Raw genomic sequence first — 26,287 nt, 5'->3', positions numbered from 1 at the left:
TCACAGCTTTCTTGTCAATAGGAAGAGGAGAAAGAAGCAGGAAAGTCCTGGTGGAGTAAGGCTTGTTGTATTTGATGCATTAGTTTAGTTAAAGCCGTAAAGAAGTGATAACCAAAACCAAGTGTGCCTAAAATGCACTTTGATAAGGAGTCTAAAGGCTGCAAGAGAGCAAGTAAAGGTCAGTTAATTTGTGTAGTTCTATGAAAGCTAATTTCCATTACTGAAAAGAAAAAAAAAACAAAACTCAAAATTGACAAAAATAACTTTCAGTTAAAATTCTTAGATAACAACATGAAATGTTAACTTATGGATTTTGTTTTTTCAGTGGCGGAAATAAGTTTTGTTACTACTAACACACAGGGTGTGCATTACAAGGGGAATAGAAAGGAGTACAGCGACATGTTTAACTATGCTTGCTGAAGTACCACGACCGCAATTTATGGACACCTGCAGTCATTCTGGTGTTGTGTCAAAAAATAGAAGAAGAAGAAAACAAAAACAAAACACCAGCCCACTGTAATCTCCAACTATGCTACACAGTTTTGCCTCTTTCATCTCTTTTATGTGACATCTCCCTGGTGATAAATACATGAACACGACAGCCTTTCATGTTGTACTGTTTAGGCCCAAATCGGTTTGATGTTTGATGGCCTGCAGTGACGTGAAAAATTAACTTGGTTCAAATGCGCTAAACCTAAAGTAATGAGCCTGCTTTGAAAAGGAGTAGAAAGTAAAAATATTTGTTTAAAAATGGGAGTAAAAGTAAAAAGTAGTCTACTCAAAAAATTGACTCAACTATAGTACAGATACCTTAAAATTCTACCTAACTACAGTAATTGTACTTTGTTACTTGCCACCTCTGTTTTCTACTAAGCAGCAAACCTTTCACTATGGTGGTCGCTTTGTCTGAAAGTGGACCAACAGTCAGCAGGAACCTGACAATCTACCAGTGTTACCAGCTCAGCAAAAAAAGTGCATGTTGTTCTACAACTAAGACTGATGCAGCTACTTAGCTGGATACAGACATAGTGGATGCAGGTAGACAGTGGCCAGGCGAAGTGTGTGAGTCAATATTATGGATTGTGTTTATGTGTGTGAAAATGACACTGACTTGGATTAAAAAGTCAGACACAGCTGCCCCGTCCCTTCTATCATAGTTGTCATTGTAATGCACATCTCTAATAATGGCAGATAAGCCTTCCTCCTCAGTTAGGTTGTGCTTGGGTTTAAATAGAGGTTCTTGAACACATTACATGTTTGTCTTGCTAGAGGGTCCAGAGATTGTGACCAAGACAGTTCCAATCATTTGACATCATTACCCAGAATGCAGTATGATTTAAAAACAACAACAACAACAACAAAAACAAAATAAAAACGATGGCCGCCTTTGTGTGCAAAATCTATTAAACATTTTATCCCCCCCAAAAGACACCTATTGTTTATTCTTTTAATATCACATTTAAGGGGCTGGTTGTAGCTTGCAATTGTATTAACTACTCATTAAATAATCCACTAAATTGTAAGCTAATGTCTTAACCAAATGCCCCCCCCCCCCCCCCCCCCCCAATTTCAGATGTAAATATCTCTTAATAGAAAAAATAAGAGCACTCATTAAAAAAATGTTATGCTTATAATTCAGTGCAGCCATTTCACATAAGAGCCCAAGAATAGAAAGAATGGCAATAAAAAATAATAACACACATCAAGGAAACAGTTAATACCCACTTAAACACGGACACAAACACGGTGTCAGGCTTGCTTTTAGCACCACAAAGCTATTCAGAAAAGATGGAAGTGAATGAAAATCTCCAACAGATTAAACAGAAGTAACCACAGATTTTTTCCAAGCAAAACCATGGCAACGCCTTCAGTAATGATTTGTTTCTTTGTTTTAACTATGTTTATTACATTTTTTTTCCCAAAACATAAGGCCATTTACAAAAATAAAGTAGAAGTAAAATATTCCAACATCAGTGACGATTAAAAAAAGATAAGTTAAGCAAGACTCAATAAAACATAATAAAACAAAAACAGTCCCTTAAGCCCAGTCCCACTCCCACTCACTACCAGACAAGAACTATACTGGAATCAATAATTTCTAAGGCAAGAGAAAAACTAAAAACAGTAAAATATATATACTGTATGTGAATGAATAAATAAATGTTATACCACCAACACAGAAAAGACTACAGTTATTCAGCTATAAAAAGTTAGAAACATTTAACTCATGAGTTTGACAATACTTACACAGAAATTTACATTTGTAGAAAACAAACATATAAACCCACCAAAGACAGCGATCTATTATGAATGTAGTGCCTGAAATCAGACCAGCATTTGTCAAAAAGATGTCTTTTTCTTTGGAGATTAAATGAAGCGACATGGAGATGGAGGTGGGGTCTGAACTTTTTCATAGGAGAGAAATATGATTATTGCCAGCAGTCATGGCTGGTTTGATATACTGTGCCTGGTTTCTTTTGGCAGGGGGGACATCAGATATGTCCTCTAAAAGGGCTAATCTGGTTGAAGAGGGTATCTCAGATCTGACAGTCAATATGAGGGGATATGCAGGATTATTGCATGTCTAAAACATGTGGATAAAGCCATCTGTTTCTATTTTACACCTAGAGCAAAGATCAGAAGTTGATTCAGGAATGATTTATTGATAAGTTGAACATGTTGCATCTTACAAGCACAAAAGCTGCTGTGCCAGGTAAATCAGAGCTACGCAGGAAATAAGATTTCATGGCAGAGAACAAAAACAAAAGCAAAAAAATATCTACCAGCTCATCTATGTGAGTTTAAGCAGATTTGTTTTGTTTGATTTCCAACTGCTTAACGCTTACTGACTTTTGTTAGTCACTGTGATATGTGTGTACAACAATCATTGTTCTTTTACCTCAAATGAACTTTACTATGAGGAACAGTTTCTATTTTCAGCCTTATTTCAGTTGACATTATATGTAGAGGTCAAATATGAAGATAGATAAAGAGTTCCTGTTGCCACTAAAATGACGCATCAACAAGGGTATTGCCAAGGTTACAGCCACACTTGTACATATGCATATTTTAGGTTTTGCTTGTCTTTGCCTTTAGAAGGGAAGTTCAGTTCCTGCAGCACACAAAAGCTCATTAACTGACCGCCTTCATTAAATTGCAGTCATCAAAAAAAATATTGCAATTGAAAGGTTTAGCACCATAATTCTGATTATATTTGCTATGTTAGGATATCAGAAAAACATAGGAGTATTTGATTTGTGCTAACACTAACACTAACCTTTATCAGTAGGAGTCTTATCATGCACGAGGGGTGCTTCTTACCCTTACAGGGATTGATGGCAAACAGTGTGATGTAAGTACATTGATGAAGCAAACTCTTCTATTGCAGATGTTAGTTGGGAGTCATGGAGAGGAGAAAAAGGTGGGAATCACTGAAGATGATAACAGAGGATTTCTACCCTCACTCCTTAAAGGAGAGTACAATGAGGAGGAGTCTGCAAGATCTTTCCAGGAGGCGCTCAAATTATGGAGGGGGAAGAACGATGGAGTCTGGATACCTGCCAGACCAGGTACACTAAATTGAACTGATTAAATTTACCCAGTGTTTTGACACTAATGATAATGAGAACATAATATTTATCTTTTATTGTTTTTTTTTTAAATTTCAAATCAGTTTTTCTTTGTAATTCACAGTCTTGGAATGGCTGCCACTGGCTAGCACTCTCACCTTTCTCTCTGGTTCCTTTCTGTGTGGAGTTAGTATATCCTCTCTGTACCTGTGGATTTACTTTGGGTGTATCAGCTTCCACCCAAGGTCCAAAGGCATCCTTGTTAGATTAATGTTAGGTCAACTGGTGACTGTAAATTCTTCCAGGTGTAAATTTTGTTGGGAGTGAGTGGTTGTGCATCTCTGTTTGTTTTAATGGATCTGACCAGAGTGTACCCTGCCTCTTGCCCAGTGACAAAAAACTTATGGTTCAGTCACACTAAAGAGAAGATAGGATGGCAATCTCACTGTGATTAGGAAAATGCGGTGGGTGGCTGTTGATTGCAGTGAATGTTTTTTCACATTCGGTTATCAGCAGGGCTCGGGATGACCAGTTTTGATTGTGATTGTATAAGTTGTCGGGTGGGAAGCAAGCTGTATGCAAACAGTGGTATTTTGACTTGGACAGACTGCAGTCACTCTCAAACAGACTGTTGAAGGTTTGCAAATAATTGCCATCTAATTCATACAGTCTGTATTCAGGTTGCAGTCAACTGGATTCAGTCTTGGAAACAAAGTGAATGGAATTCTTTAAGTTTGGACTTCCAGGCACTTTGTTTCCAAGCTCTTTATACTACCATGCCCTGAATGAATGAGAACCTACACAGACAAATTGGGAAAGATGTTGGTTGTAATATATTGTACACATCACCTGCATATCAAAAATTATGCTTACCTATTATGTGAATGTGACATATGGGTATAACTGGGAAACACTAGGCGCTTTAACTAATGGGTGCAGCATTCCACTGCTCCTATGTTTTGATTGCTTCCTATTTGCTTTTGTACTAGTTTTGTTTTCTAAAACTGCAATCTCATTAGCATTAGATTCACAACAGGTCAGCGTTCATATCCAGCATCAGCGTCAACTGTAAAATATCACTTTTGATAGAAGGGGACTTGAATTTCTAGAAATAAATGACATTTGTTTATTGAGTTAACTTTACAGCTTCTTAAAGATATTTGAAGTGGATTTGAATGAGCATTTTTATTCTCAGTTCTTATTTTTGGGACCCAAGATTTTTCTTTAGCTCTGGCTCTTTCCACGGCTGAAAAAACAATCCTTCACGTTATTAAAACTCTGTTGTACCAGAGGATAGGTGATCTGCTGGAGGGCATTTGAGTTGGTTTGCACTGGACCATACCCTGTATCTATTCTATTTCTTCCTCTCTAGTACCACCTCCTCACTTTCCACTCTTGTCAATCTATTGCCGGGCTCGAATACTGTGCTGAAAGTTAGTTGAGGATTGAAAAGTAGCAAACTTCATTTCTGAATTAATTTAAAAGCCAGAGTGCTCTTTAAAAGTGCTTAAATGCTAAAGAAAATTACGGGGTTTTTTTAACATGAAAAGTGGTTGTTTGAAGATTAATGCCATGTTCACCCTATCTGCCTTCACTGCTGAGCTTGTGTGTGTGTGTATGTATGAACATGGAAGCATATGATGTTTGGTGCTTGATGGAAAAAAGTTGAGACCAGCTCAGTTTTGATTTGTCATCTGTCACACCCATGCCACACCATCTGTCGGTATCAAGCTTCCAGCCTCCATTCCGTCGCAGTGACTTGTAGCTAGTTGCTCCTGCAACACACACTCCATGCAGTGGAGTTGAATAGAATGTATGTGGAGCACTGTATAGCTTCACTACCAAGCTGCAGTGTCTAACTACGGCTATCAGATTAATATATACGCTTACATTTGTATTCAGCTTTTCCCAACAAATATATATTTTTTCTCAGCTCTTTCTCTTTCCTTCCCTTGCATTTTCACCTACTTCTCAGTTTTCCTGCTTTCCCTCTCCCTGTCTCTGCTCTGATCTGGTCTTACAGAAAGTGCTTACCACTGCAGTAGGAGGGTAATCCATGGCTGTTGCATATTGAGATAATGAGAGGAGTGTTAGGGGTGGCCCTACTCCACACCACAGCACTAATCGCCTCAGCTTTGTGTATGCGTATGTGTACACGCGCGAGTGTTCCAGGCAATTTTGTGTCTTTTCACAGATATTGTGTATCTGCATCTGCAATAGTGTTTGTGCGCTCAGGTTTATGTGGGTGTGTATTATTAGCACTATTATTCCAGGTTCTGTATATATGTGTCTAGGTGTTTGTGCTTTTTATTAGACCTCCTATTTTCTCTGCTTTACTGCGTGAACAGACTCTGTTCCTCTCTCCTTTCGCTCTGCTCTGCAAATTGCTGCTAGCCCCTCCAGCCCTAATTATTTCTGTCAGGCCAATGGCACCCAGGCCCAATTTAAAGCTTCCACTGAGGACTGCCAAAGTGTCTGGAGTACAATCATAACATTTCTCCTTCTTATTTCTATCTTTTATTTTCTCTCATGCGCTCACTATGTTCCTTTAGTATTTCATACATCTTTTTTCTTATTCCCACAGGGCTCTCTCCTGTCTGTTTGTGTTTTGGCACTTTTGGCATGGTGACAAGGTGTTTTCTCACTTTTTGAGGGGAGTGTGTTGAGAAGCTGCCGGATTATGTTTTCCTGCTACCTATTCTACCTTTCTGAATCTTTTTTCCTTTGGGGCATTTTTTTTCCACCTCTTACATCTTAACTTTATTTTTTGTTTGATGTCCCTCTCCCCATTTCCCTCCAGTATCAGTGTCAGCTATGGCGACCCAGACTGCCCTCCCTCCAGACAGAGAAGCTGAAGGACAAAGAAGAGGAGGGGGGGGGAGAGGGTTCCTGTCAAGGTGGAGTTCACAAAAAACAGCCTTACCTACATGGACAGATTGCTGCTCAAGAAGCACCGGAGGTACAGATAGAAATGTGCATGCATCACACATATAGTTAATATTCAAAACCATGTTGAGGCTTCTGTCATGAGCTTCAGGCAGTAGGTTCAGTGAAAAGTTATGCTTCTCCCCTGTTCATTATTCTTGGCAAATGTTTTATTGTTTAGAATGATTTTAGAGCTTTAAAAACAGTACCAGCTCAAAGTTTTGTTTTTGATTTATTTATGTTATCGTGTATTTGGCAACAACTTTTAATGCTATACATAACCAACTGCTGTGACTTTTCCTTAAATAATGGCTAAATAGTATTTTGGCGTTTTGTGTAGGCCAGACGTTGTTATTAATGTGTCTGATGTTTGTTTAGTTGATCATATTTAGATCAGTAAAATGAAGCTTAAGATGCTCACCCTACCTTAGCGTTCTTTGTCTATTTTAGGAAAAAAATAAAGCTTTTGTGCTGCATTTGTTGAAAACACTCCTTCTTTCTCTCTCTCTCCTTTTCTTTCTTTTTTTAAATCAACGCTTTCTAATAACATTACAGACAGGCAGGATCGATAATGTCTGCCGCCTAGCTCCAACATGAAGGTTATCATTTTATTAGCCATAGCTGCTTACTGCTACCTTAGTGATAACAGATGGCTAGTGTGAATATTGGGTAATTGCTAATAGGTTAGATTAATGTGTGCGGCAGCCAGGTTAACAATTATAACCGCTTATAACTACTTCAGTGTTCCTCACAAAATTCTTCATAAAGGCTGGGGTGCTGGTTTTTAAGATGCTTTGCCAAGTGTGTTGTGCTACTGTTCATGTGTTTATGGCTTTGTTCCTGCCTGTCTGTAGCCCTGCTGTGTGAAAATGTTTTGTCGACTATAGGACCTGAAGACAGCACTGTTAGTTTCAAGGCTTTTGCAAATGAGTCAATGCAGTAGTAAATCTAAGTATTTATTAATAGCAGAGTATCAATTTTTTAACTAGGCTACTTGGTACATGTGCTGCCTATGATACCTATGATACCGATGTATCATTGTCACCAGATACATGTCCCAGATGTATCTGATGACATCTCTGTTACGCGGATACAACCACACGATCGAGTTTTTACATCAACTTGTCCTTGTAGCATCATATACAGCCTTAGTTTCTTGCTGCCTCCAGTAAGGGGGTTACAGGTATACCATGCTGTGCACAATCACACACATACATAGATTTGTTATCATACTTTTTGTTACCACGGAACTTGTTTTTCTTGCTTCTCTGTGGTCTTCATAACCAGCCGATATAAGTCACCAGTGTATAAAGCAGTTTCTTACTACTTATTGTGCAGTACACCGCCTGCAGGCTTGGCTTCAGCAGGTCCCATTATTACAGCCTTTATTTAACCAGCTCCTTTTGGGCTGAGTAGTCCACTGGAGAGCAGGTCAGGGATGAGGCAAGAAGAGTGCAGTTTCGGGCCCTCCGACCGCCTGAGCAGGAACGCTCTAAGTCCCCAGCTGTAGCAGTCCTTAACTGTGGAATAGACCAGAGAGCCAATCTAGAGTGCAATAAGCCTGCAGCAGTGATGGTGGCAGAGCTTAATGGAGAGACAGAGAGACTGGCTGGTAGAAAGAAAGTCGAGGTTGAATTTTAACAAGCTTCAATAATAATGGGAAAAAGACTGAATGAAGGAAGGAGTTTAGTGGTGGAAAGAGCTTTAAAGAATTCACTAGAAGTGCTCAGCTATATTAGAGTCATAACTCTACCATCCTGGTAGATTTGTGCATGGCCTGCAGGTTACAGAAAGCAAGCTTGTGACCGGGGGGGTGCGTCAGTTTGATTTCCTGAGCTGGCTAGGCGGTGTGGTCAGGGTAAGTGAATGCTCGTTCTTCCATCAGCTGCCAGAGTCAAAGTATCTGTGATCAAAGCACTGAACCCTGAAATAAAAGTCTGCACAGGCTTATATAGAACTGACATCTGAACTGGCCCTCACCTGCATTTACTGGCCTGATTTAACTGTGCCAGATGATTGCAAAATTTAAGACCTGAGCCCAGCTTGATGTAAGGTTTATTGCAATCCCAAAAAGTGGCTTTAAAGCACTTTTACATTGTCAAAGTACAAAAGAAAAAAAAAACTTTCATACACCATATTATCTTTATGCACCATCAGGCAGTTTGGTCCAGGCTTTCTTATTTTGGATTATTTAAAATAGGGTGATCATGACAAAACCATTAGGTAATTAGTTCATACATAAAAAAAGAGAAAATTGTTTTTAGAAATCATCTGCAGGAACACTTTATCAGGGCTGGTCACTGCTGATCACTTGGTTGAAGGTTTTCTCCTCTATCTTTATTTATTCTTTTACTGTTCTCTAGCGAAAGCTTAAATGTGCAAACAGCCTAAGGCTAGTAAGTGAGGCTACATCATGTGAAGTACTGTACTGTATGCAAGAAGAAGAGAGCTAGCTTGGTCCATGGAGGACTAAGAAGAGGCATACAGTGTTCAGGATTAAATAAAGTAATCTACAAAGTCTGCTGCACATTTCCTGCACTGGGAAGTTGGGGTATTAGTGTGTGTTTTTCATTTCTTTCTTTCTTTCTTTCTTTCTTTCTTTCTTTCTTTCTTTCTTTCTTTCTTTCTTTCTTTCTCTTTCTTTCTTTCTTTCTTTCTTTCTTTCTTTCTTTCTTTCTTTCTTTCTCTTCTTTTTTTAAAATCAGGATGCAGCATACTGATTTCACAAAACATAAGTGAATAGTGTGTTGGACATATGTAGGTATGCATCAGTCTATCATTCAGCAACAGAATGAGGTGATAAAGGGAAAGAGGAAAACATGACACTTAACAAGTTACTTAAATTGTTACTTAAAATACTTTTTCTGGCTGGGGTCTAGCCTTATTCACTGTTCTAAATATGATTTCTGTGTTTTCAGAACACCAGTTGAAATATACCCATCATCTCAGGCCGTCTCTACAGATCAAAAATTTCTACCTGCTACAACCGCTGAGGAGGAGACTCCAAGCAACATAAGTGGTAATACACATGCTAATATGTAACTGCATAAAGAAGTACATCTGTAAGCCTATGAACATCTTTTGACAAACAAATGAGGGACACGGACATACTATGTTCAGAATTGTGTATTTTTTGCTATACACATCACTTTTCTGAAATACATCCCAGAACCGGGCTCTCATACCAAACAAATAAACAGCTCAGGACTGAGTAGTTTGACAGATAACACAAGTGCAAATCTACACACACTCCACACACACACTTATACACAAACACACAATGGCAAACTCTTTCCTTCTCAATGGGTCAGACGTATCAGTACCTGCCCATCCAACCGTGGCACTGTGACGGGTAATCACTGGCTGTGATTGTGTGGGCAGAGGGCTGTTAGAGGTGGCTCAAGCCTGACAGGGTAAGGAATGGGGTGAGGGGGAAGTCAGCCTGTAGTGTGGAGCACACGATCTGGAGCTCATCAGTCAGTACTAGTGTCCTGACTTTTTGCCCCCAGCTGAGGCTGAAAGGAGACTTATACCAGGATTAACTCTCCCCTTCCAAACCTCTGGACTCGGAGGCTGTCAACTGCCTCTCATCATATCAATCAAGATTCACTCTGAACCTGACCTTGTTAGGATCTGCAAGTCCTTGCTTTCCCCCCTTTCCTTATAGCTGTCTATCTCAAATCTTTCTTTCTTTAAAGTCTTTAGTCAAAATTTCCTGTGTTTACAGCAGTAATGATTGATAAGAAAAAGTCACTCAAATTCTCTTTAAATGTGTTTAATAACAAGAGTGCATATCAGAATTAAATATGCCAGCATCTTTCTGCTATGCCCACATAGTGATTCTTCCAACAAACCTCCTACGATCAAAATGACCCAGAACAATTTATTTTGAAGGAGAACTTGATTACACACCTTATTTGTTGCTAGACAGGAACTGCCCTTACTTTATAATGCTTAGAAAGCTATTAGAGGACCAGACAGTTTAGGTCAGGTCTTGGTGTTTATGACCCTGAGAGTTTAGTTGTTTATTTTAAAGTGGATTACACCACTGTATCCAAGTGGTTTTAACTGTGGCTACAAAATGTCTATTTGGCAATGCCCTGCCCTTGAATGAACTTCCCAAACAGAGGGTTTCTTAACCTCCTCTATCCCAGAGCTCACTTTTTTGTGCTTATTAATTAAAAATGAACAGTTGAATAGTTGATAATTTTTATATAAAATAATAGCACTGACTGCATATCCCTTTTTAAATGTATGAAACCATAATAAAACAATACAACTCAGATATGAGACCTTCTAGAAACATGTCTGGCAGCTTTGTAGCCATCTTGATAAGCTTCTAGGACTTTTGAAACAGTATCTAAATTTGACTTTAGATAAGCTTTAACCCTTTCACACATAGTGGTCACTACAGTGGACAGCTGTTCAAAGGCAGTGGTTTCAGTGGTTGTTTGGACATAACAAATAGTTTGTAGACTTTGCCCAAAATGAGGTTTTAAAAAGCTTTTTCTTCCTGAACGTCTTTGCCCACAGATTTCAATTGAATGCCATGTAAATGTTAGTTAACTGGAGTTATTGATGTGAAAATACATGCACTTTAATCTACAGGACTGTTATTATGTAAACTTTATTTTATTTTGATATGCTGTTGTAGGAAATGATACAGAGCTTTCAAGATCTACACTTACATATTGATATACTTAGACTTGCACATTTATTTACAGCTCTTACCTGATGCTTGTAATGGAGAGTGAAACAGCTCATTATTCCTTCATCATTTCCATAGTCTCATGTCAGTGAAGTGCTAATTATATTCTAACTCCTTTTATAAAACAGTTATTCATACTACAGCTTTCATTTCTCTACTCACATTTTAATAATTGATACTTTGTTTTGGTTATATGCAGATGTGAGGAAGACAGCAGTGTTTTTTCTCTTTTTCCTTTTTGGGAAATGTCGAGCTGTTTAGCAGCTGATAAACTATTCCTTCCACCTGCTTCAAACTTTTCTAATGCATGCAAATTACAACAGGTTGCAGAATCTCTCCTCCTCTCCTGTCTTTGAATATAAAAGGGAGGGCATTGTGTGTGTCCATGAATAATAAAAGCTGTTTTCTGGCGGCATGTTGGGAGCGCCCCCTTCTTTTAAATTCTCATTTTCATGAGCTGTCAAACCCATGTGGTGATGTGATAGAAGGATTGTTAGTGAGAGAGAGAAGAAGAAGGCAGAACAGCATCATTAGCAAGAGTGAAAGAATGGCAAATTAACTGACAGAAAAGGAAATTTCAAGTGTATTCATGTGCCAAATGTGTTGATCATGATAGGATCACAGTATAACACGGTATACTGTTTTGTATGTTGCATAAATAGCCATATAAACTGTAGTAGCCTGTAAATATTTGCTTGACATTAAAACCTGTTCCAGAGATAGTAGACTATTACAAATGTCTGGTGTAATTTTTTGAATGGGAAAGTGGTTTCCTTAGCAGTGAGAGCATTACTCAGCTCCTGCTGTGTCAGCAACATAGGAAGACCTAACTGTTCACCTGTATCACTGTGGCCTCCTTTACATGTAGGAAGAGATTAGAAAAGAAATGCTGGTATCAGGTTATCATGGCACGTTCATCAACATGTTGCTGATGGTACTTCTTTATGCCTATGGCTATATGTTTATGGTTGTAGTCATTCTGCCAAAATCAGACAGTCAGATACTTCTGCTCTTTGCGTTTGACAGCAAGAACACTTTGTATCCATCATTAGTCATTCTCTAGCTCACTTGCATGGCTGCCAAAGCCAAACTTTAGGAGACAAGCTGTCTAACTGCCAAAAACTGAGAGTTAACCTGGGAGTTGAGTTTTGGCCTGGTCTGTAACTGATGCTTAAGATAATCAGTATATTTAATAGAATCAGAATCAGAATACTTTATTGATTCCTAGGGGAAATTATTATTATTTTTTGTTACAGTGCTCCATTACAAACAAACATTAACAAAGACAGACAATACACTAACTAACTAAGAATAGCACAATATATACAGGCATATATATATATACATAAAGTCACTTATTAATAAATAGCTAAAAAAGAAACATGTGTAGCTGTTGCAGTAAACAGTGTGTTAAGTGGATGAGTTGTACAGTAAATAATTGTAATAGTAAACTCTCTGTCAGTGCAAATGATGAACAATAAATGGCTTGCACAAATTGGATATCTTTAAGTGACTAGAATTCTACTAGTACAGAAAAAAAATCACCTTTTATATTTATGTTCACCTAGAAGTAGTTTTATAAGTAAAAAGTGGAAGCTGTAACAAAACAGAAAGAAAAGCTACTGATTCTTCAGGTCACACCATCAACAACATATCAGAAAGCACGGCTCTGTCTCTTTTTGTTTTCTTTTGATTGTGTGTGTGTGCGTAGCTGAGGAGGAGGATTTTCGCCACTACTGTGCATCACTGTTTGCTGTCCCTGTCAGCATGGGTGGGCCTGAGCCACAGGTTACTACACCTGAGTCATGCCTCCGCATTGAAGTCCTGGATGAGGTGAGAATAACTGGAGTATTTTATTTTAAAGGATTTCACCTCGGTGACCACATGTCTACACATGACAAACAAGGAAAAATAAAGACAAAAACTTAACACCTGCGCGCATGACTTTACAACACTAACATATTTGTTCTTTCCCTTTTTTTCCTCTGTCTAAATCATGTGTCACAACACTGATCTTATTTGTTCTCCACAGACAAGCAGAGACAGGAGGGGAATCAGCGCTGCTGAAAAGAAGGCAGACAACCGCACAGAGTAAGCCTCAAAGAAAACGTAGAAGAAAATGTAACACTCTACAGGAACCATCATTACTAAATTATACTTGTTTAAGCTTACTAATTATTTTGTAAATGTTATTGGTCGGTTAGTTATCAACTTGTTGTAAATGTTTATTAAATACACTGTAGCACAGAAGCATTGTTTGGATGGCTAAAAATGAAAATGTTGTGGAAGCTGATAGCAGTCATCAAAGATTGTGACAGTAAAGGTCGTTACACATCTACTGTTGCGCATTGCAAAAAAACGACACGAAATTCTGATATTTCTGGAGCCGAACTTGCCTTGTAACGTGTATAAACACGGAAAGTGTTGAGTTTTTACAGCAAATTCGTCCTCAGAAAACACACGGAAAAAAATGAAACCAACATCAAGCGATGATGAGCTGGTCCTGATGTTTCTAAACTAGAAAAGGAAGAAAAAGAGATACTGGGTTCATACAATTCTCAGGAGAAGGCAGCAGCGGGCAGAATTTCATGGTTTGATCCAGGAGTTGAAGCTGTATCACTGCCGCATTCAGGATTTTCAGGATGTCAGTGGTGCAGTTTGAACTCTTGTTAGTTAGAGTTGGGTGCAGGTCTGAGGCAGAGAAAGCATTTAAGAGAGCCGATTGACCTGGAGCATGTCTAGCTGTGTGTCTGAGGTAAAATAGTAATTTTTTTTTACTTCTATATTATTCTATATGCAGTACTGTTGCACGTTTTGAAGTCAAAAGTGCACTTTTGCCAAATGCAGTGGTCTGATTGTTCAGATCTGATTGTGTTGATCAGAAAAATACAAAAAACAGAAATGGTACACATTCGTCCAGTGGATTTATGAGGTTGCTGTGAACAGCTGCGTTTAACGCATGAAATATTTACACAGATTTTACACATCTGGTGTGTAAAGGCCTTAACTGTTAATTTACTAGCATGAATATTATTACACAATATGTAACACTGGAGCAAAATCAATTAAGGTTTTTGCAAAAATGTTAATTATTTAATTATTAAAACATATGAATGCTGTTTGTGTCTATCTGATTGACTTTTAAAAATGCACATAGATTCACAAATTTCTCTATTCCCCACTCAGGGTCCCTACTTTTCAGTGGATTTCACAGAAAGGAAACTCGGTGGTGCCCAAAACAGCCCTACCAAATGATGGATCCTTAAGAGTCGGCACTTCTTCTCCTGGTGCACCACTACAGTCCAGACTAGCTCAGAAGCTCAAACCATCTAAGCCTCAGACATCACAAACTGGGCCCTCGGTTAAATGTGAGCTCTCTATTTTGCAGCGAAAGAGTAAATGACATGCTTTTTAAATCTGTATCAGACTGCAGAAGCCAGCAAGTTTTCTTTTAGATGTAGGTCACTTTTACATTAATATTTCTCACTTTATTCAGTTCTGACAAACATACATAGACATACGTAGAAAGGAAAACATAGTACATCTGCAATTCCCCAGGCATTAGGCAGTAGGGGATTACAGTAACACTCTGTTGTGTTGCAACGTGGCTGTGATGGCAGAGAAAAAAAGGACATCTGTTTCAAAACTGCGCTGAGGTTTTTCACAGCCTCCTGTATATTCCCTCATATTGTCATGTGCGTGGCCCGCTGCTGTCTGTAATACTCTTTCGCTCTCTGCAAACCCTCTACACATATTCCCTGTGCTCCTGGATGTGGACAGGGTCTCTCTTGTTAAAATCTTTGTCCATGTCAGCCAAAAGCCTGTGCAGATTATTGGCATACTGTTTTCTCAGGTGTTTCTTTGTTTGTACATGTCCATTAATGCTGCAGTTCAGACTTGTGCAATTTGGAAGTGGTGCATAAATATTAATACACCGATCTAGTAAAGTAAGGAGAACAAGAAAAGTGACTGGAGCTCTGCATTCAAGCATAGTGATGCTGGTCTGTCTGAAAATCCTTAACAACAAACTTTTTTTCTTTAGGCCATGCTTATGCACTGAATGTTATTTGTATCTTTTACACAGCATATCTATCTAAAAGCAAGCTGTCAACATGCCCCACTGCTGAGAATCCAACAGTTTCAGAGTCGTCAATCAAGACATCACCTGCAAAGTCACCTCGCCAATCTCCCCAATCAACAGCTGACTGTGGAGCACCACAACATATCTCCTTGTTACCACATTCCCAGCTTAAAACTCCCAAATCTTCAGCTGATGTTTCAGTAATTACTAGTAGTAGCAGGTCGCCAATCTCAGAAGAGCATCTCTCCCCTCCTCCATCCATATCATTTCCCCTTAGGTCTACTTTCACAGTTTCGTCATCCAGCTCCACTGACTCAACCTTATTGCCCAAAGTGAACCATCCGGTCCCATTAGAGAAATGCTCGGACTCAGCTCTCTTGCCAGATCAACCCCAATCTTCCCAGTTATTTGTAGAGCCAATTTCCTCCCCAAAGATTTGTGAATCACCAAGAAGCAATCTGATGTCCCCAAAGGAATCCCAGCATTTCTTATGTGACCCAGAATCTCTTCTATCAGATAATCAACTCCCGTTGCCTTTGTCCCCTAAGACTACAAGTACACACTCACCAGCAAAATACTTGGAACCAGCTCAATCACAAATAAGTGCTGTGGCTTCAGAAACCCTATCAAAGTTATCTCTATTTGATGCAACCCCTCCAGATGAAGACTCTACATATAGGTCAACTCACACAATTGAGGACGCTCCAGTTTTTAGGTCTGTTAAAACAGAGTCAACTCAGTCACAGGATACAAATTATATCCCATTATCATCTCTCTTAAAAGTCACCCAAAATAATGTTCTTGCTGTTAAAATGGATGAAGAAGAGAGGTTATCAGTAGGTAAGTGAAGTGCAGTAATGTGCCCACTCTGGTATTTATCTTTGTGTGTGCCTGTGGGCGTACTGATGGTGACGAGCAACAATTAGACACAATATTTACTCTGTTTTTGTAATGAAAGTCTTGTTAATGGGTGCTAAATTAACTATTTATTAAGAGTGGTTTGTATTTAAACTGCTTTCGTATGATTACATTACATTACATTGTTAGAAATCTTTGTTACAAATAAATGGACTCAAATTATGACTGATAAAAGCTTCTTTGTGACTGTCAAAGACAAAACAGTTGGTGAAAACAATCTTTGTGTGGTTTCAGCTCATCTTCAGTTCTCTCACATGCTTATCATGTCATTGTCACTTTTGTTTTTATTCTTGCAGCTATAAATTAATTTGGCAAACTACTCTGCGATGATCTGTTTGGCTTTAACTACAGATCTACTCTAGATTCACTCTAACGAAATGCGGATGAGATGAGAGATTTAATTGTTACCTTATCTTGTGAAGAAGCATTGCCAATTTACACCTCATACAATTAACAGCTCTTAGATCATGTGATATGACATTTCCACCTCAGCTTCAATGGCAAAGGAGGGTTTGGTACAAGGTCACTCGCTAACAAGGTTGAAAAGCAGAGTTAAAGGGCATGCGTAACAAATACTTTCCAAATATCCGGGTAATAGAGGTTAGAAACTATTTCGAGCAAGTAATAATTACATAGTCTGATATTTCTGTTTGTAGTTTTAAGTCTGCCTGGATGCAAAGGCAAATGTATTCTCTATATGCCCCACTTCCTAAATATTCTTTCCACTGCATAGCTACAATTTGTACATAGAGAATACTTCTATTATGAAGTCTATTTCTCATAAATTGATTTGATACATTTTGCATTTCAAGGCATTTGCTGAGATTTCTCGAGACCAGACAATAATGTCTGGGGAGTCAAATTTGGATTACAAATAGGAGAAAGAAAATAGGAGAAAGAAACGTCCATGTTTATGGATGGGGAAGCACAGGTCTTTGCAGTAAAGTGATTCCTAATAGAACACTTTGTCATGCCACAGTTTGAACACAATTCTCACTGGTCAGGCAGTTTATATGAATAAACTGCTTGTGGATCTTAGCAGTAATGGCTTTCTTTTATTCCACTGGGCTGTCAAAGCCAATTTAGATCCAGCCATAAAAAGTGTTCTTTTTCTTTTTATTAGTATTGATTAAAGTTTAGTTTTTAAGTAAATACCTGACATAAAGCTAGAACAGACAGGAAGTTAATTACACAGCAGAGAATTGCCCTTCCCTCTTAGAGTACTTTCAGTGAACTTCATAGTTAATGTCATGCATCTTGATGTGTACAGATGTATGCTCACAACAAATGGTTGGAAAGATAGGAACAGACTTTATTTGCTGTGTGCATTTATATGAATATCACTAAACATTTAGTACTACTACTAACCAATTAACTCTTATAACTGAACACTCAAAGATGTATGCTCAAAGGAGTATTTTGAGCTGTGTGGGAGTATTTACACAGCTCAAAAGTAAAGTATTTATTTTAGTTTTTTCCATTCTCTTTTTGTTTGGGTCTATTTGCGCACACATTACAGTCCCAGTCCTGAATGTGTATGTAATGGTTATGGTTTGCTAAGTGCAGTTTTATTCAGAAAAAACATTAGTATAAGACTTTGAATTTGACTAAAGTCTGGGCTATAAGTTCATAATGGCTTGTTCTGTCAGATCTGTTCCTGGTATTACTTTTAGTTTTCATACCTGCCTGTTCATCCATCTTCTCTGTGCTTTCGGTTATCGTTTAGATCCTTCTGCCACTTACTGTAGCTTCTTAGCTGGTGTAACTCTAAAAGCTTGCTTCATCAGCTTATTAAAGCTTCAGGGCCCTTTCATATGAAACACGACAATGGCACCCTTGTGTTCTGAGACCTATTCTTTTCTATGGTTTGCACCATACATAGCCAAGTTTCCTGCTGCATCGAACAAAGTGCAGTTTAAGTGCAAAAGCTGGGCACTCGTGCATGCCATTGTCACCGCAACGTAGCGTGACATACGTTCATGTGACCCATAGAAATGCAAAATGAATGTATATGTAAAGACTATGAGTGCCCTTAAAAAATGGCATAGTACAACCAGAATGCAGCAGCCAGAGCAGCGCCATGTGAAAGGGCTGTTGTAGTTTTCGTTGCATCATAGAGATGAAAATCCTGCTGCTGTGGTTTGAGTCATAATAAACAGTTTTTAGTCCAATATTGTTTGGATGACAATAATTCTGTAATAATAATAATGATGCCATAGCATTTTAGATCAAAGTCAACAATCATAGTCCATGAAACAACAATCAACTTATTGTAATCATAACTTAAAATAAACCTTTCATTCTCTAAACATGTATTCCTGCATTTTCTCCTGAAGACAGTTGCGATGATATGTCCAGTGATAGCCTGGGTCTGGATCCACTTGAAGAAGATACTGCAGATGAAGATTCACAGACGCGAGGGCATTTAATGAGAGGGAGCTCCAGAGAAGAGAATCCTGCCATATCTCATCTAGAAGATTCCTTTGTTCCTGCGGAGACAGAAACAACAAAAGATTTGCCGACTGATAAGTCAGAAGAGCTGCCAGAACTATCCATGGTAACATGTTACTGTATTCCCAATTGCTTTTGGTTCTTGAAAGAGGGAGCCTTGGATTACAGAGCTGTCATTGCATTATTTTCTCTGAATCACAGTCTTCTCCTAATGAAGGAATATTATGCAAATTGCAAATGGCTGAACTTTGTAAGTGGCTGCCAAATTGACAATCAGGAATGAATACAAAAGAGATTTGTCTTTATGCTGGTGTAACTTGAACCTTAACCTACTAACTTTTTAACCATTCCATTTGCGACCATTGTTTCTGTGCGACTCATTTAAATTGTTCAATAATGACCTTAACTGAGAGATTTTTCAGCCACAATATTAAGCGAGAAGTTTTTGACGTAGAGGTGCATATCTCTAATTTTAGCCGCACAGAGATTTTTACTGCACGGAATGAGTAATCTTGTATAACCTCCTTTGCTTCGCATAAGTGGTTCATTGCTGACAAATAACTGATTGAATTAACAAATGAGTCATTCTAGTCATCCACACTGAACTTTATCTGGGAAATATCTTGAAGCTGAGTAATAAAACTTTTTGAAGTTCATTACACTAGACATAATCACTGCATTGAATGAGAAGGCTTCAGCGACATACAGTTAGAGTTTCTTATTGTAGCTGACCTGATCTATTAGATAACATTTGTATCACACTAATTACTTTACATTATTCATCTATAGCTCAGAGACATCTAAAGCTGTGGTGTTAAAGGTGCAAACCATTGAGGGAAGAAAAGAGTAACAGAGTGGATTAAAAAGGCAGTGCTTGAATGGTCCCAAATGACTTATCAGCCATTTAATGGTATGAATCCTTTATACTGTGACAGAGGAATGAAAAAAAAAATAAGGAGGGTAGTGCTTTATTAAAAAAGCTGGAATAAAATGAGGCTCATGATTGTAAAGATGGTGGTTATCTGTGGCCTCTGGACCTGAATCAAACTGCTCATAAAAATGATTAGATGGTATTTCTGTCTTTTTCTCACTCCCTCTCTCTGGACCCATCTCTTTGGTCTTCTGTGTATGTTTTTCACTCTGTCTCTTTCCTTTGTTCAGTCTTTTTCTTTCCTTCTGCCCTTTTCTTTTATTTTAACTTTACTAACAGTTGGCTAGTTTTATAGTTCAGGCAGCTAGTCATCATCCTTCTTATTATGAGGAGCTATTGGTCTGCACAAAGAGATCTCAAGATTTTTTTTCTTCCTTTTTTTGCAGCACACTATCATTGTATTTGGTCTCTTGCTGTTTCTTTGTGTTGTGTTGCCTCTCCTTTCTTTTACCCTGTCTTCCTCTTGTCATTCTCCATCCTTGCTCATTTCTTGCTCTGTGTGGCACTATTCCCACATGCCTTTCTTTCTATACTCTCCCAGCCCATCTGCAATGTCTTGCAAGGCTAGCATGCTAATGCATCAGATCTAATCTTAACTAAACAGAGCTTCCACATTTTCTTCTGTCTCACAGGACGACACTTGCAAAGGGACGACAGCGAACCCACCGCACTATTGTGAGATGCTCTCGCCAGCTCCAGGGGTTAATTAAAAATCAATTCATCAAGTTTGGATGAGAGAGGGAACAGTAGAAGACACTAGCTCATTTATATGTATTTGCACATTCTAAACAGAAAAATAACAAATTTAACATGCTTACCTAGCTTGAAGTTAAATTCATATTGTTTGCCCTCTTAGTTTCAGGAAGGACTGTATTCACAGATAGTTTTAAGAGCAAGCATTTATTCTGTATTCCACTGTACATTACTCTCTTTCCATGTCTCGGCGTGTATCAACTTACTATCTCATCCTAACATGACCTGTTTTTTCTCATTGTTTTCATTTTGTCATTCCCCTTTTTACTGCTTCCCCCCTTCCTCCTTCCATCCCCCCTTCTCCTGTGTTCCTCCATCTGTTTGCGTATACCCTCAGGTAATGCACAACCAGAGTGCTGGGTCTGGATCAGAGCAGTTCTGTGATCTGCATGGGTTTTCGCCTCTAGGTTTGGAAATGATTGCCGGTCAACCAGAGACACCAGAACATGCACACTGTGACCCACTTCACACATGCCAGTCTCCACTGCGTGATTCAGACCCAACAGGTAGGTTAAAAAGGGAAAGTCTTTTAATGTGTATGGATAGTGTGCTTGAGATTTTATGCTTCAATTTCTTCAATTGCCATCCTGTTTTCCTTTAAACAACATCAGAAAGTGTGGTTGCTGCTATTGTGCTTCATGAGATTAGATTGTGAAGATTACCTCTGTGTCCAGCTTTTGCCTGGAGATACTTTCCAATTTGCGAGCGTTATTCATGTCACTAAGGCCTCATAATGGGATTTAGAACAAATATGTAAAAATGTAGAGCTTACAAGACACACGAAAATGAGTTTTAAACCCAGAGGAGTGCTGGCTGCTTGGTGAAAAACGAGAGATTGGGGACAACACTGATAATTTACTGCTGGTGGGTCCAAAGGGAGCTTTCCTGTGATGCCGTTTTGTTTTGTGTTGTATGTGAGTGTGTGCAGGCCTTTGCTTTCAAATGCTTTGTAACCTGTGTGCTTCTTTCTACCTATATTTAGCTCCTCACTTTTCTTAACTTTAGGAAAAACAAAGGCTCACGCCTAATTCTACCTGCCTAAAATGTCGATATTTCATCACGAAGACTCACAAGTCACAAAGTAGTAATAAAGCCTGCATCCTTGACACATCACAGAAATTTTACTTTAGTTTAAGAGGAACTTTAAAACACAGAAAGCTATAAAAGCAACGTATTGTGATAATGTTACAGTGTATGATCCTGTTCAAATACACACATCAGCCACAATATTAAAACTACTGACAAGTGAACTGATCATCTCTTGTATTTTTTGACAATGTATTTTCCTGCTGGGCTACTATGGAACTGGGTATTTACGTAGTTGTTACTGTAACATGTATCCCACCCACCTAAGCACTGTTGGGCCCCTCACAATGACATCAATACACACCGGCATTGGCCTCCAGCAGGACAATGTGGCTCATCACACTAGAAAAACTGTCCCATAATCACTCAAGGAACACAGTAAAATGGCCATGGCATTGATCCATCAGATCCTACACCAACAGAGGTAGCAAACCACAACCCAGAGGGCCCAATTAATCGTCTGCCAGTGTAATGATGCAAGACTCTGCAGGATACCCCAAGACCTCCCCTTAACAGGACAGAGGTGTTTTGGTGGAACCAAGACAATCTACTCAGTATTAATCAGGTGGTTTTAATATTGTGGCTAACTAGTTATGGTTGCATAGTCATGGTATGCAGTAAGGTTTGTATGTAATAGTAATTCATACTGCTTATATAATATTTATTTATTACCTGTCATTTGCCTTTGGGAGAAGATGTGGACTTTTATCTCCTGATTTTGGTGTTTATTTCTTGTTTGTTTCACCATCCCTTCTGTAACAAAATGGCTTTAAGAATGTTGCACATTAACTGCAGGTGGTAGACCATGCTGCAGCCACTGAGAAAACTGCCTTCTGAGCGTAGCATTAATGTTCTATTTGTGATCGCAACATGGACATTTGAAATGCTTTAAAATTAATATTTTGTAAATTGGATATGTGTTTATGCCCCCTGCACTGAACATCATAACATGTGGAAGTCTAGCAGCCACATACAGTACTTGAATGCCATTTATCAAATCACATCGTTCTTAGTATACCTTGTACTCATGCATTTCAAACAGGAGTCAGTGTTTTTCAGCAAGCATTGTTTGCTTATCCCAGAATGACCCCATCAACATTTTCCTTCATGAAGCATAAACGGCCAACTCTCTGCAGTTTCATTGTCGAGCGTGCGTTAAATGAATAGGGTTGACAGTGAGAGACTCTCACAAGGGCACCGCTAGCCTCCTCGCACCATGCAGCCAACCTCTCGTCAAATCCCGCACTGTCTCTGCCACCATCGTTAAACCTCCAAAGTTAATGAGAGAGAAAGGTTAGAAAGGAGGAATATCACCTTGACAACACTTCACACTCATTTGTGTCCTTCCATCCCTCCATCTGTCTATTCTGTTTTTGTCTTCTTTCCTTTTTTTCGTTGGCAAGACTGCAATCCAACAGGTTTTATATGTCTGCTGCTCTACAGTTTCACCCTGCTGTCCCTTTTTCCGTACTCCCTGTCACCTCATCAGTCAGAAAATTAGGTTGTTAGTGTGCAGTTTCTGTCAAAATGTGCATCGAGTCCAACAAAAAGAAAGACAGAGAGAGTCAGGCAGGCAAATAGGAAGGATAATGACCCACACACATACGCACGCACACACACGCGCACACCACACACACGCAGAATGGTCCCTTTAAATCTGTGTGTTTTCCAAACTAGCTTCAGCCTTTTCCATTTTCTTTAGAGATGACAAACTGTTATGTGACTGCTCGCCCTTTCCCTCTTATTTATTTTCAGCTGATTTTGAGTAGTAAGTATGTTCTCCAGTCAGTAGTATTAATCAATTAATTAATTAGCTGACCACAGGAGAGAAAGCTGAAAACAGCAGTAATTGCATTGCAGCTGTCAGGACTGGTTGAGCAGCTTGTTAAGCAATATTTGTTTAGTACAGTTACTGCTGATAAATAGACAAATGGTTTATTTTATCAAATTAATTTACTTGAATTAATCTATATAAGTCACTTAGGCTAATAGATTATGTTATCTCCTTACATCCGTGTGTGTGTGTGTGTTTCTTTTTACCTTGTTTTGTCAGTGCTCTGTTAGCTTAAATGAGCATTTAAATCTGCAGAAGCCTTTGAAGGGGCTCATTCGTGTGTATGTGACTATATTTGTGGAACAACATCTCCTAAAAATCCTAAAATTGATTTAGCATCCTTTTGTTATTATGAACTACTATTAAGTACCTTTGAAATACCACATTTTATGAACTATTGATGATTACAGTGATTTGTATGCTTAACAAATACAGTGTAAAAATAGTTTTACTTTAATTATTAAACAAAAATGAAATACATATTTGTATTTTGTCTTGTCATTTTGCAAGTTTTATAGTCTGCTGCATTCATATTCAGTCATAGCCAAAATGTTTTTCCATGTGGTAGTGCTGTAGAAAGGTCACAAACTAGACTTAGATAGCAAAGAAAATCCATTGCAGTTTCCAATTGCCTGCTATATGTCCAACCGATAGCAGCGTGACAGTGAATGATCTGTCTCTTTGTATTTCGTACATTTTGGATCCAGATATTCTGAGTCCTTTTTAAATGCATGTAAAGGACAATATCAGAATGTGAAAGTGTTGAGATGATTTTTTTTTTTTTTTAAAGAACAACTGCAAGAGAACAAGACGTATGCATTTTTATGAATCCAATATACGCATGGCTGTCCTGGGTGAGGTGTGCTATGACCCGTCTTTAACTTTTCCTTTCACTCATTTAGGGTTACAAAGTTATGGGTTAAGCAGCAGCTTCAGAGCTTTAAATGAGGAACACCTGGTTTTCGGTGTGATGAAGGACAACCACAGGCAGCCAACTGGAATTCAGATTCACTCATCCAGGACAGGAGAAGTATCGGCAGATGAACTGGGAACAGCTGGTGAGTGGAAGTTTATTTGTGCTGTCATGAGTGCTTGTGTGTATTTTGTTTGTGTCTATGTGAAGATTTTCAGGTACACAGAGTTCTTTTTGTTGTTTATTTATTTACACACGCAGAATTCTATTGTGCACACAATTAATACACTATATCTCTGCATATAGAAACACTATTTCAATGTTTGTGCTGGCTGTGAACAGACACACTTATATTATCCACTTATACTGAACACGTACACATGCAGGACTGAGGGTTGGTCCAGGAATACATCCTTTCATATTTTCCATACAGATACAAGAAACAGTGCATTAATCTCTTTATGCTGATGCATATTTGCACACACAGAAACCTGAAAGACCAGAGAGTAAATTGTTTTATTCAGTGAGATTTCTAATTCCCTCTCAGTGATGATCAGTTCTCTGTATTATTTTGCCTCACTCACTTCTTTCCATGTTGTCAAACTATTTAAACCTGCTTTCGTAAGTCTTTTTTAAATTAATCTTATCCAAGAGTTCCAACTCTTGAGCCCCACATAATCTACACTCAAGTAACCTTCTTGTCATATTGAATGCTTAAACTTAAGTTTGAGGAGTACATTAGTTAAAAACAATAAATAAAAAAACTTTGAAACATATTTAACTATTGTATCAAAATGAGTGTGCAACATTTTTTCTGTATTTTTAATTCACAAGGGAACCTAAGCACTGATGTTTCGGCAAGTTCCCTCTCAGAGTGCTTCCTTGTGCTGTTTTGTCAGTGTGCCGCTCCAATGTGCTGTCTGACAGCACACAGAAGAAGGCTTCTCGCCAAAACATCTGTGCTTTGGCTCCCTTGTGCCATTAATTAATGTTTTAAAATAGCACTGCGCCCCTGAGCATGTTTGTAAGTGGGGAACTCTTTTTAAAGTTCACAGCATTTGGTTTCCCTTTTTTTCCTCCATACTTTACTGTAGTGTGTTCCATACAGCAGTTATACCTACAGTACAATTATAATAATATATCACATGAAAAAGATGCATATGTTAGGTATTACATCTCAATTTGTCTTAAGGGTATTAACATATCCAATATACAGTCCATGCAGAAAGGAATTATTCAAATCTGACCTTCCAAAGGAACGCTTGAGTGATATCAAAGTTCAGTTTTCTTCATTTTACACTTCATACATTTTAAATCTGGCACAGAAATTTATCAGTAGCAGAAATCTAAATATGTGTGCGCCATCTGCTTTAAAATTGAAATAAATCGAGTCTAGAGGTATGTGTGTGTCCACATGTGTTAGAAGCACTTCCCTGCATGCATCATTCTTCCCATGCTGCTTAGTTTGACAGTGCAGGTGGTTGTGAAGCACTAAGTGGAGGTTCTGTGCCAGTTGAAAGACAGAGGCAGGCACTGAGAGTGGGTGGAGGGAGGGCGAGGTGAGGAGACAATGGAAGATTGAAAGACTGAAAGATTTAACACTGAAGCTGAAACTGGTTAGACAGCACGCAGCATGAGGAATCAGTGTGCTGCAGACACACATACACACCCACACTATCATAGCTTCTCAGTGGGGGCCTCAATGTAATTTACAGTGAGCAGGTGGAGATGGATGTTCAATCTGATTCAATTTGATGTGGCTCACACAGGAGTGGGATGAGACACCACTCATTCCACTGACAGTCGTGATCGACCCTTTTTTCTTGAATCCTGAGCAACATACCATCTTCTTCTTACCTTCTCCATTCTTCCTCTACACCTGTTCTTATCTGCTTCTTACACTCACTCTCTGTGTAGCTGTTTTCAGAAAGTACCTTTTACTGTATAGCCTCATGATCATCATTCCATCCTTCCTTATTCACAGCTTATGCGTTTCTCTACCCATTTCCCTGTTTTGCTTTTATTCCATATCTGGTTTCAGGCTGTCTAGCAAATACGCATTAACTATTTCGCACTGTCCGTTGCCAAACCTCTCATTCCTTGTCCCCTCCTTTTTCT

The 26,287-nt window shown here is 38.6% G+C and overlaps 1 protein-coding gene across 7 annotated transcripts in view; it reads left to right on the top strand.

The window, feature by feature from the left end:
• zbbx (zinc finger, B-box domain containing) overlaps positions 1-26,287 on the top strand; it is a 65,115-nt gene that overhangs the window by 34,404 nt on the left and 4,424 nt on the right. For 3 of the 7 annotated variants that reach the window (XM_019345384.2, XM_019345383.2, XM_025898508.1), the window contains exons 1-11: positions 5,665-5,814; positions 6,370-6,528; positions 9,413-9,513; positions 12,914-13,035; positions 13,235-13,293; positions 14,389-14,570; positions 15,287-16,123; positions 18,538-18,758; positions 20,216-20,284; positions 20,674-20,842; positions 24,159-24,314. In XM_019345384.2, the coding sequence (XP_019200929.1) occupies positions 6,497-6,528; positions 9,413-9,513; positions 12,914-13,035; positions 13,235-13,293; positions 14,389-14,570; positions 15,287-16,123; positions 18,538-18,758; positions 20,216-20,284; positions 20,674-20,842; positions 24,159-24,314 (1,948 nt within the window). In that variant the 5' untranslated portion in view covers positions 5,665-5,814; positions 6,370-6,496. Of the gene's footprint in view, positions 1-3,388; positions 3,570-5,664; positions 5,815-6,369; positions 6,529-9,412; positions 9,514-12,913; positions 13,036-13,234; positions 13,294-14,388; positions 14,571-15,286; positions 16,124-18,537; positions 18,759-20,215; positions 20,285-20,673; positions 20,843-24,158; positions 24,315-26,287 lie in introns of those variants that run through there. The other 4 variants (XR_003213924.1, XR_003213923.1, XM_025898510.1 and 1 more) reach the window with 3 other exon arrangements.

This window comes from Oreochromis niloticus, linkage group LG14 (genome assembly GCF_001858045.2).
Source record: "Oreochromis niloticus isolate F11D_XX linkage group LG14, O_niloticus_UMD_NMBU, whole genome shotgun sequence".
NCBI classification, from domain to species: domain Eukaryota; kingdom Metazoa; phylum Chordata; class Actinopteri; order Cichliformes; family Cichlidae; genus Oreochromis; species Oreochromis niloticus.
This window is presented reverse-complemented; position numbering and strand designations above follow the sequence as displayed.